Genomic DNA, 12,481 nt, shown 5'->3' with positions numbered 1-12,481 from the left:
GAAGGAGTACATTTCAGTTTACTAATTAAATGCACATACTTTTAAAATGCCTACAAATCACCTTTTATGTATTTTTAAATGTTGTTTCATGATTATATCTATTCATTTCCAAGTCATTCACTGAAAGACAAACCATTGCTTTATTATAAGTAATTTAGATAGCAGAAAAAAATAACAGTATAACAAATGATTATGAAATGGTTTCTGATTTCCAAGTTGTTTAATTTAATTATATATAATGTGTTGTCTTACATTGGACTGCATCCTATGTAAAGTTTCATGTCCCAGTTTTACATTCTGAAAAGCACAATTAGCCTGAACCAGAGAGGAGTCATTTGGTGTTTATGAAAGCAAAGGAGCCAGCTGCTTCCCTTCCCTTTGTGCCTCAGATCAAATATCAACTGAGAATATTTCCTGAGTTTGGAATAAATGATTCTTTCTCAATTATTAAGATTAGGGCCCGGCACGATAGCCTAGTGGCTAAAGTCCTCGCCTTGAATGTACCAGGATCCTATATGGGCACCACCCCGCTTCCCATCCAGCTCCCTGCTTGTGGCCTGGGAAAGCAGTCGAGGACGGCCCAAAGCCTTGGGACCCTGCACCCGCAGCCTAGAAGCAGCTCTAGGCTCCTGACTTTACATTGGCACAGCACCGGCCGTTGTGCTCACTTGGGGAGTGAATCAGCAGATGGAAGATCTTCCTCTCTGTCTCTCCTCCTCTCTGTGTATGTCTAATAATAATAGATTCTTTTGAAAAAAGATTAAAGCTGCTTTATTAGTAAAAGGTATATCTTTATGGAATTGAGATAGAAGAAGATAGACCTTTAAATGTTTTTTTAAAAAAAAAACAAATGAAAGACAAATTTGTCATTTCTGCACATGTCTCATTTCAGGTATATTCAACAGTTCAGTTGTTTTAGAAATGAATTTGAGATGGTTCTGGGGCTGATTAGTGTAATAATGCATCAGACTTCCTTTGACTAGTGAGTGCCGCACTGTGATTCGAAATGTTCTACCATCACCAAAATTGACTGTAGCCACATTCATCTACAATGAATACAGCTCTTGTGCATTTTATCTAGACTATTATGGGTAAATTGTCACACATGTTAATGGGACTTGGGAGTTGATAGATGACTGTGAACCTTAGAATTTTGTTTAAGGTAAATTTAATTTATTCCGAAGACAATGGAAATATTTCTTGGGAGGAAAAAAAAAAGTGTCCAGAAGAATTCACAACCACTTTGAAATTAGTACCTGAGCTTTCTGATGGCAATAAAAAGCTTTTAATTCACACTGTCACTATTAGCCCCTGATAAATGTATATGGGAAAAAATACTTCGCTCATACCTTTTTAGTGCCAATGTGAATCTGAATTGCAATTTATTCAAATGTGTGATTCATGACATTAATGTGCTCTTCAGAAGCTCGTCGGTGTTCTATAAAAACAAATCTCGACCCGTCAATTAAGATGTGAGTTTTTGTCACACACGTATTTGCTGAATCTATTTTCATGACTTTCAGATTCCAACAGTGTGAAGAGTATTGTGTACAGCCAACAAATGCCTCAGGTTTTGAAGTCAAAAGGAAGAAGGATCAAGAAAGGTTCGCATGTGCTTAATATATTATCCATTTTATTAATGCAAAATGCCGGAGGATCACATTGTACAACGCATTTGGAGAAGTCATTAACAAAGCAATTGTCTAACAATTTAATATGGATTAGCTGATCTCACTGTTCTGTGTTTTTATTCCAGACACCACATTGTGAGTACTGACACTAATCATGTCCATTTTTATCAGACCTGCTTGGTCACAAAGCATTGCAGTTGTAATTGGGGGGGTTTCTCTCTGCATTGATTGGGGGGTCCACCAGCAGTTATGACTTTAAGTTGCAGTTACCACATATAGCCAAATATTTCGGGAACAGGCTGTAAACATCAATCATAAGTTTCAATCAAAAATATGGAAAATTCAGGTTTTCATAACTATTTTATTTGAAAACCAGTCTATATTTTTCTGTGCTGAGCTGTATTTTTCTGTCACATTGCTGTGTTTTGGGCTTGTAACAAACTAAAAACTCTATTTTCTTCAGACCTTCTTTTTACATTTTTTACTGGATAGCCAATGTTTGGCTTCAGTGCAAGGTAGTAATGCTGCATTCATGAATCATTGATTGTTAGGACTGTCTTTATAATCCAGCAGATATTTCTAAGTGTTAGGAGGAAAATGCTACCCATGCAGGTTCTTACCATAGTCAGTCTGAGGAAAAGAGCCTATCTCTTTCCTTATGACTTCTCAAAAGTGAAATGTGGTAAAGCCCAGACTGAAATCCAGCATGGCGAATGCATCAATTTGCCTTTTTGACAAATGTAATGTGACCTCGGCAGCGTTAAGGAACAAAGTTTTGTCAATATATCAAACATCATTAACAAACTATTTAGCGTCACTTTGTAATAAGTTTGCTTTGTTAGCATTTCTTCACAGTGATATTTCAGAAAGGGGGGAAACTGATCAGCATAAAACATTTCCCACCTTTTCTATTTTAATTGTATGCAAAAAATCATCACAATATTTCTGCAGCTATAAAATTACAAATACTTTCTAGAAGTCACTGCATGTCTACTTAAGTTAGAAAAGGGTGTGATTGTAAGATGTCTACAATGAGGTAAGTAAAAGAAAATTTGGGTAATAAATGCTTTCTCTATGGGTGATACAAACAAAGACAGCTAATGGACTTATTTGAAAGAATGTGTGATATGTTTAATGGATTAGAGATTTGTAATGAAAAGAAAGGAACATTTAAAACATGTTCTTGGTATTTGACATAACTTTGGCACTTCATGGAACATGTATTCTCCCAAGGACCAGAACTAGTAGAAAAGTTCAACAGATCTTCACATGCCTTGTAGACATTGTACTTGAAAACGGGCAAACATTGAAACAGTGAAATAAACATTCCCGTGTATTTGCGCATGCATGCAGTAATCCAATAATCATAGTTTTTGAATTCTTAAAGATTGTATCTTGCAGTATTCATTTTAAGAATTCTCTTCAGCGGATCTTGTTTCAGATTTGAGTCTTACAAATTCTTTAGCCACATCGTCACTGGTCCTCTGAGAGAGTATTCTAAGGATAGTCAAACCGGTTTCATCCATGGAGATGCTTCTCAAAAGAGGGTACCATGCCCCATGACTGCCCTTTTCTGCTATGTTCTGTAACTGAATCACAGTCATCCCAATAATTCGATCTTCCCGGGCAAAGCAGTAATCCTTAACAGAGAGATGAAGTTCATAGGCCCCAGGACGGTTTTCCTTACCCAGGGTGCTGCAGGGAGTAAAAATGAAAATGATGAGTAAAAATTGACATCATTCTGGAGATCGACATACTTCTAAAATAGTGCTGAGAATTGTATAAATTGCTTACAATACTATATGTATAGCATCAGTCTATCTTAAAATGAGAAATGAGAGTTAAAAGACTATGCTTTGCTTAATGATTAGAGGCTTGACAACCCAGGGGTAACAAAATTGTGGGTACAATGGTGATAACTACTGCTTGCAAGAATTTCTTTGCCAATTTAGCCATGGGAACTATAATCTCTTCTTGACTGCAGAGACCTGGATGAGCTGTTACACCCAGCGGCCTTTTCTTGGGAAAGTACTGCACAGACCACGAAGCACTAGTCACAAGATGCGAGAGTGGATACAGTACTCTAGGCAATCACGTGCCGCAGACTGCAACTTCAAGGTCAGAGCTTTTCTGTGCAACAGTTAGACGTGTCAAGTGTGGTTCAGGATGGCCTTGGCCAGTAACGACCTGAGACAGCTTGTCAGAGTAGAGCCTAACATAGTGAGGAAAGCTGAGTGGTGGTCCGCGGGAAATCATCTCCCTCTAACCCTTCCTCTCATTCCTTCTCATCTCTCCTTGCATTTCCAATGAGTGTACATCTAGTTCTCTGCAGTCCAAGTTTCCAGTGAAACATTTTCTGGGTGCAGCTTTCTCATGTCGCAGGTACTAATGGCTAAAGTGTGCTCATTTGAGAGAAAACGTAAAATAATGCAGGTTGACAATAGAAACCGGATCATCTAGGGAATTTAAATTCAGCCATGTTTCCAAGAATAGTGGTGCTGGTAGCTCACAGTGTTTCATCTATGCTTTTTAGGTGATCAAGGTAGTGCCAAGTATCTTTAAAGATCTTTTAATTGGACCAATGCTTTGTTGTAATTTGGAAGGGTAAGTCGGTGCAATCTTTTGAACTGGTTTATTAACAGGGTCTACTGATACTAGTTCACTATTGTCTAATATGAATTAAAAGTCTGAGTAGTAAGAAAGTTAAAAATTGTAAAAGATCTGTGAGAAGGCAGGAGTGCAGCGCAAGGAATTGTTTGGGTGAATGTGTATGCAATCAGTGGGGCTCTGTCCTAGGTACCCAGTAGGTCTCCCTGCTTGGGTCAGCTCACTTAGAGCTATGGCACTAAGTGGTATATCAAGTTAAATCCAACTACATACTTGATAACATCTTTTGGGTATCCAGTAGTCACCTCCAAATTAATGTGTTTAAAATGAAATCCTTGATGTAATATCCTGTCGTCATGCTTATATCTGGGTAAATGTTCTCAATCACTCATGCTAAAATGCTAGGGGCCACTCTTGTTTCATTCAGTAGCAACTACCTTCTGTTCGCCCTGGTAGATCCGCTCTCTTAGCCTCTCACACTTGGAAAAGGAAAGGCTGCAGTGCTTTCTCGGTAATGCTTCCATGAACTGACTTCCTACTGACTCTGGTCCGAAGGGGGTCCTGTAAGGAGCCTGCAGGTCATCAGGACCCTTTCTGCTAGTGTTTGAGGCTGGCCCTCCATGGAGCCCCATGGCTCCTTTTAAGATGCCTAAGTCAACAACAAAGATTTTATTTTCCCTATTTCAGCAATGGCTGAGTCTCTCCTTTCTTTATACATGGCAGTAGAAATAGCATGCCTCAGCTCACATCTTTGCAAATTTCCCCCCTGTGATAATTTTCTTTGTTCAGTTATCTTACATTAATTATTCCTAGCAATCCGATATACTCTTGCTTTTGTGTTTTACGTCCTGTATGTGACAAGCGTCTCCTTACATGCAGACTGCTCTCATTTCCTTTCCCTTTTCCTCGAGAGGTAGGGAGTGCATTTTCCTGCCAAGCATCATTTATGGGCCATCCAAAATCATCATGTATAAATTAGGCTGCTCTAGGTGTATTGAATTTTCAATGCTTCCTGCCAATGCCATGCAAGGCTAGGCCAAATGATTTTGCAGGCCCTCTACAGCCTGTGGAGGACACAGTCCCCACTTGGTCTCAGTCATCTCTGGCCTGGACTGTTAGAGCAGTCTCCTCCTGTTCTCTTGACATTGTGGGTCTTAGTTTGCTGTGTGATTATTTGTTTGCACATCAAATGGAATAATCTTTACAGGGAAGAGACAGATAACCTGATCTGCATCTGTAAAACTATCCTGAGCTTTCCAATGCAAAGCCCCATGTGATTTGTCCTCGCTGCCTCTCCAAACTCATCTTGCCCTGACCAGAGTCTTCAGTGTTATCCGGCCTGTTTCTAGAGGCTTCAAACTAGCCTTGTTCCCTGGACTGGAATGCTCTCAAACCTTCTCCATGCACCCCTATCTTCTCTGCTCCTTAAGATCACTGACCCAGAGGCTTTCTTGCTCACTCAGAGCTGGGAGGAGTAATGCATCAGTCTCTGCATTGCATCCATTACACAAACAGCCCATTTTTATCCAGTATTTCTCATCTCCATCTCTGAAACTTCCCTGAAGGCAAAGACCTTAGAGCACATGTCCCCTATACTGCTAACACTGCTGGATGCATTGCAGACACTGAACAGAGAAGAGACAGAATGATGAACCTGGCCTTCGTCATTGGCCTGGGGCCTGCAATGAAAACATGTGCTTCAGCTGGTATCTGTTTTCACTCTGAGTCCCCGAATAAGCTACGCTGTGCAAGAGCTACTGTGTATGGCTGAATGAACGGGTTTTGGTTTTGACTTACAATTGAAAGGTCTCATTGTATTTGGGTGACCATGTGTTGCTCTTCGTCTTTGTGCCTTGTTTTCTCTTCTTTTCTCCGAGGTTGGGACCCAGGATGAAAACTTCCACAAAGGGACGAAACATTGCTGTGGTCTGCCAGTTCAGATCATTGATAGCAATCACTGCAAAAATAAAAAGGGAGGAAAACAAGAAACTGCATTAAAAATACATACATATGGCAACTGCATTTCCCAGTTGGTATGTAGAACAAATTTTTATGTGCTATATGATTTATTAGGATTTGACTATTCTTTGATAGCACCATAATCCCATTGATTGAAAAAAAAATTGCTTTTCTGAAAGCATTTTTCTCAAATACCCATTTGCTAGAATTTTCAGCTTAGTGGTATGGTACTAGCATAATGAGCACAGGTGGAATCAAAATGACATTGTACTATTGAATAGCCACTGTTTTTCTTTAGATAAAAGATGGCATATTTTAATTATAAAACTTATGTGTACATCATGATATATTTCAAATGAAAATCAAGGTTTTTTCACCACTCACAAGCAATGGCTTGGTACTTTGGAGTTTTGCCTTCAATAATTATGTTTGAGATAGGATTATCTGCATGGATATTTCATCCTATATTTAACCAGCCACTTACCGTTAGCCAATGGCCACTTCCTATTTTCAGATTTCATGAATAATTCTTGAATAAATATGCTATATAAGTTTGCTTAGCCTTTGAGGAGGATATATTTAGAAAAGAATCTTAGAATTGATAGCACAAAAATAAATTTATTCAAATTGGTATACACAGGCTGAATATCTTTTAATCTGAAACTTTGAATGCCAATGCTGAAAAAAAAAATGTGGATTTGAGAGTATCTGAGTGTTTAATTAGATATATTCCATTGGTGATTTTTCCAAAATCGAAAAAAAAAAAAAGTGGAAATCTGAAGCAGTTGTGGTTCAGGCATTTTGAGTAAGAATACAACCTATGTTATGAAGTCATTTTTAATAAAAGGAATCCCTGAGGACAGGCATATCCAGATATGTGTCCCCAGCTGGTGCAGCATTGTTAGTGTATAATACGTGGCATATCTTTGTATTATAAAATAATGAGAGGCTGTGCCTCTATTCAAAATGGCTACTACCGAAAAGTTACCAAGTCTATTATGCAAAAATAGAAATGGATATAGTGAAAATAAATCTTTAGGTTTTACCCGTGAAATGATCCTGGCCCTTGGGAGCATTTAAAACAAATAGAGCTGCTCATTTGAAAATAAATGAAACCAGTCTTTGGAAATGAGTTAGTAAAAACATAAGTAGATTATGTGAATAGCCATAGTGAGTTAGAATTTAAGAGTGTGATCAACATGGTGTGGAGCCAATGATAGTACTGATGTTCAATGTATGTCACAGCTTCAGCCCCAGAATAGATCTCATATGTATGTATACACGTTAGAACCTTATTCATATACTTGGATAATTTATGTATTTTAAGTAATATAGGACAATAATCTGTGCTAGCGTCAATTGTAGAAGTTTTCTGGTTTCATGAAGAAATTCTGAATATAATAATACACTGTATTTAACAATAGAAGAGTAATTGGATTTTTTCATTATCAGTAGTACTGTGGAAGTTGAAGCTGAACAGGCTGTCTGACGGCTGTGGGCTGGAGACATACCTTTGACTGTGACTTTATGGTCTCCGGTTCCTGGGGTGGCAGTGATGTCCACATGAACAGAGATCTGACCCACTGCATCTTTGGAAGAGCGGCCTGCAAATAAGCACACATGCATTGGCTCAAACTTTCAGACTGTCATTTAATAGAGATCCACACTTAATATGTGTTACTCAAACTTGGCAGTTTTTTTTAATTTTACTGGCTCTTAATAGGTATTGGGTACAAGGTCACTCATTTATTTGATCTTAGGTGTTAGAGAACTGATGCAATACAGCAAGCAAAGGCAGATTACAAGTTTCACGTTGCCTGCAGATAAAAGGCATTATATTACTATTATTTCTGTTGTAAGATTCTTTGCTAGGTGTATAAAACCCCATTTTTTCCTGATACAACCTGCAGTCCTATGATCAGAGTCACCAAGATGAATGTTGAGCAACTGCCCTTGAGAAGCTCACACACTAAGAAATGACACCATAAAAATATATGGTTTTAAAATAAGGTGAGTTCTGGAACAGATTTGTTACCTCTATCAATGACATAAAAACACCTAGTCGGCTTTATGCCATCACGGGTAACCGAGCAGTAACTAAGATGTACTGGAAAAAGCTTGTGAAGTACAGTCAGTAACCATGAGGCTAAATCATAGTTATGCCGCTAGTCTAGATAATGCATTATTTTTAAGCATCAGAATTTTAATTTGTCAAATGAGACCAACCAGAATCCTCCAGCATGCACGTATTTACTCACGAGTCTATGACTACAGACAGTTTTTTTCACAAGCAAATTTTTTATTCCTTTGTTCACCTAAGATATGTCCTGGAGTACAGTTAAACGAAGTACATACAAAGTTGTATCCACATGGTTTTATATGGCTTGGAGTTATCACTTTGGGCATAAATGCAAAGCTCATTCTATATTCCACTGGAGGGCAGAGGAAAAATATTTCCTAAAGGAAGAAAATTTAAGAGAGACACAGAACTCTAGAAATAATAGTGGACACATTGCTGACTTAGTGTGATCTCAGTAAGTTTGTGGGGGTGAAAAAAAACCACAGAAAGTCATTAAGAAATAACAATCCTTTCTATTCTCGAATGGAATATAGCCATACATTGTTTCTATAATGGCTATGTGTTCTGAAAACTACATTAGTAGGCAACTTTTTGTCATGCGAACCTCTGATTTCACTTACAGCAACTTAGCTTGGCTACAGTAGCACAAGGAAATATAATTCTGTGGGGACAAAGCCATATATGTATGCAGGCCATTACTAACTGCAATTTCATTATGTAGCTCCTGTGTTTCCCAGTATTCAAATCATCTTACTTAGATTATATAAGTTTGCTCCCATGTGTTTAATTTTAGTGTGTTCTAAGTGGGATTGGATAGATTCCCATTAATAGTAATAGAGATTATTTAGTACTTTGTTTTTAATCAAGGCAACTGACTCTGTTCATGAAGGATTTTTGCATAATTATTTTGATCTTGCAAGTGCAGAATCACTTTCAATCATTGAAAACATTAGCTTTTCCTGTATTGTTTGCCCTAGCTGACTTTATTGGTTCTACTAATGAAAGTTGTCGCATAATGGTCTTCCAGATGCATGCGACTGTGCAGGATCCTGTATGTAATCTCAATTCATTTTCTCTGCCTTTGCAGACTCTCTGCTAGCATAGGCTCATCTTTGTGGTAGTATCAGTAGTCTGCTCTGTATTCCAGCAGTCGCTGTAGTAGGAGAAACGGAAGATTTTAGCAAGAGACCATTTAGGAGAAGGGGAACCTGGTCTGTTCTGTGGTTTCACATATCACTGGCTAAGTCATGTAGCTACAAGCCAGTTCCCCCCCAGAGGCCCTTACTTGGTGACTTTTACCCTGGTTACTTTTGGGCTAGGGAGATTAGTTCGCTATTCTTTCTGCTTCTCTAATATTCTGCCCATGCCTTTGTATATACTCCCTTGTGTGAAGGGAACGTTTGGAGCATGAGCAAGTTCATTTGGTATGGCCATGCCAAAGCAACTGCAGGCTGAGGCTGAAATTCAACAAATCTATATAGCATGCTGATTTTTAAATTAAAAATATTCTATGGCCAGTGGATATTATAATAAATATACCCATCTCTCTTGGTAGAATGCAGGTTTTCCCCATTTCATCTTGGAGAAAATTTGTGCACAGCACAAATGCGATTTACAAAACTATGTGGAACGGAGTTTCCACTTCTTAGAAAGTGCAAGGTAAAGGCACAGTGTGGATGGCACATAGCTGAAGGAGTGGTAGAGATAACGTTACAGGGAAAGCTGGTACCGCGAGGGAAATTTCAGAGTCCTTTCACAATACACCAGAGCTGTTGAATTCCTTGCACCTGTGTAACTGGCAGATTTTTCTCCCTTTCACTCTATCACCCTTGATAACCTCACAGTTTCATTTCCTTCTGTCATAGAGATCTTCACAGCCAACACTTGTCTAGGACGCCTTGGACCACCTTTCACTGTATCCACACTGTAAGTACTTGTAGTTTACCTAGTGTGAATACTTTAATTTTTAATATTCTATCCACAATCTTTAATTTTATCCTTGGTTTTCTCAATACTGTATATAGTACAAAGAATCATTTTATTTAACTTAGGAGTTGGAGAGAATTTCCAGCTACTGGTTCACTCCCAAATGGCAACAATAGGCTGGAGCACAGTGCCTAAAATTCCATCTGTGTCTCTCCTATTGGTTGCAGGGGTTCAAGTGTTTCTTTTACTGGTTTCCCAGGGACATTAGCAGGGAAGTACAGCAGCCAGGACTGGAACCAGTGCTCATATGGGATGCTGTTATCAAAAGTAGTTGCTTAACCTGATGAGACACAAAGCTATCCCTTTACTTCTTTTTTTAAAGGAGGAATACAGCTAAAAACAAGGCTAAAAAAATTTAACATGAATATTATTTTAATTCAGTTAAGATGCTATCCAGTCTTTTAAAATTTATAACCATGCAAAATTATACAAAGAATTTAACGAGGAGCTGGCATCATGTCATAATAGGCCAAATCTCCGCCTACAGTGCTGGCATCCTGTGTCAGTGCTGGTTCAGCTTCTGGCTGCTCTCATTAATGGCTGCGAGAGCAGCAGAGGATGGTGTAAATTCTTGGGCCCCTGTTTCCATGTGGGAGACTCAGAAAAAGCTCATGGCTTTAGATCAACTCAGTTCTAGCAATTGTGGCTACTTGGAGAGACCCAGACATAGAAAATCTCTTTCAAATAAAATCTGCGAAAGAGTCCTGTGGATATTATGAGTATCTGTAAAAATCATCACAATAACTGTTGAATTCTTATCTACTTGATTAAATACTAGTAGTAAAGAGCATAAATGTAAGAGCCTTCAATCAAAATACATTTCACATGATTTTCATTTAGTACAAAGATTTTTCCAAAAATATTAAGTGGCTTTACATGTGTTAACTTATGGAATAACGTAGCAATGGTTATTTGATACAAGTAAACTCAAAGTATGGTTGAATTGTTCAATTTAACCTATTTGTAATTTACAGAAGTCTCTCACTATAGTCGTTACAGTAGTTCTCAGGAACTGATATTCATCTGGGTATCCATTGCTATAACTGTGTTTATAGAATTAGAAGACATGTAATAGAGTGGGACTTTTTTTTTCATCAGTATAATAGGTAATACATTGAGCAAAAATTACCATATTTGAAAACAAATAGCAGCTGACAAAAATGTGCCCCAATCCATTAAGGTACTGTAATCATAATGTATAAAATTTAAGTTCCTCCCCTTTTTCAAATTGCTTTGCTCAAGTCTTCCCCTTGCACATCCTGACTCAAGGTACGTTTTCTAAAGCGACAATGAAGGTTACACTATTTTAAAAACGGTGTTTGCATGTTCAGCAGCACTTGAGTCATGTCCCGAAATCTCCGGGAACACTTCTCTCTCTCATATACAAGGTAAGCTGAGTGCTTAACAAAAGATAAAGTATTAAGAATTGACTGCTTTATTTCACATAAGCCTTAAACATGGATTCAGGAATGTAATCACGTTCTGAAAAATTGGGATAAAACCAACTGATTAACAAGTTTATAATTTCTGACGTCACTTTAGTAGTTATGCTTTATACATTTACGCTTGCCCTGAATTTATAGTCCTTTGGCACCCATGCATTATCTAATAATGAGTTTTTAATCTATGTTCCATAATGACAAGAGGCCTCTCTTGATATACTTTAGCCTCTTCAAGCTAAAGGTTCACCTAATCTGGCTTTAGTTTCCTTTGATGAACTATAGCCTAAAAAATCATTAGTTGGAAACTTCTAACTCATAACATTTAAGTTGTGGGTTGAGTGGCAGGATGGAGTGTCGTGGCATTCTGCAGCATCCCACCTGGAAAATGAATCATCTCTGTTCACCTAAGTGTACTTCCTACACTTGTTTGTCACACATTAGCCCTCCTTGTGTCAGACTGCTTGTGTACTAGCGTGTGTACCATGTCTCAGTGACTATACCTTTCATCTTACAGCACACAAGAAAAAGAAGGGAGCGTGCACCCCTGAAACCATCCCTAAGATCAGTTGCTTGGTTAAGCAGCAAGCCAATCTGCAATCTGACACCGAGTGGTTAGAATAAAGTAGTTCATTATGCAAAGAACAGAACAAGGAGGTGAGTAACTGTTGCTCCAATTCTGAACTTCTACAGGAATTAAAATGTATTGAATCATGAAGCTTGGGTTGAAATAATGGGTTCTTTCTCATCACTCTATAATGCTTATAGCCTTTTTAAAA

The 12,481-nt window shown here is 38.1% G+C and overlaps 1 protein-coding gene and 1 long non-coding RNA gene across 3 annotated transcripts in view; one reads left to right on the top strand and one right to left on the bottom strand.

Moving 5' to 3' along the window:
• Positions 1-1,610: 1,610 nt before the first annotated feature.
• Positions 1,611-12,481, bottom strand: part of UNC13C (unc-13 homolog C) — a 500,819-nt gene continuing 489,948 nt past the window's right edge. For both annotated transcript variants that reach the window (XM_040969448.1, XM_040969449.1), the window contains 3 exons: positions 7,709-7,801; positions 6,036-6,195; positions 1,611-3,326 (listed from right to left, as the gene is read on the bottom strand). In XM_040969448.1, the coding sequence (XP_040825382.1) occupies positions 3,041-3,326; positions 6,036-6,195; positions 7,709-7,801 (539 nt within the window). In that variant the 3' untranslated portion in view covers positions 1,611-3,040. The remainder of the gene's footprint in view (positions 3,327-6,035; positions 6,196-7,708; positions 7,802-12,481) is intronic.
• LOC121149025 lies at positions 8,133-11,612 on the top strand. Its single transcript, XR_005882609.1, has 3 exons — positions 8,133-8,207; positions 10,143-10,203; positions 11,533-11,612. It is a non-coding gene; the product is annotated as an uncharacterized LOC121149025 (long non-coding RNA).

Source organism: Ochotona curzoniae, unplaced genomic scaffold (assembly GCF_017591425.1).
Source record: "Ochotona curzoniae isolate NIBS_2020 unplaced genomic scaffold, NIBS_Ocur_1.0 scaffold_4701, whole genome shotgun sequence".
Lineage (NCBI taxonomy): Eukaryota > Metazoa > Chordata > Mammalia > Lagomorpha > Ochotonidae > Ochotona > Ochotona curzoniae.
The sequence above is the reverse complement of the archived record's forward strand: the minus strand, read 5'-3'. Positions and strand labels throughout refer to the sequence as shown.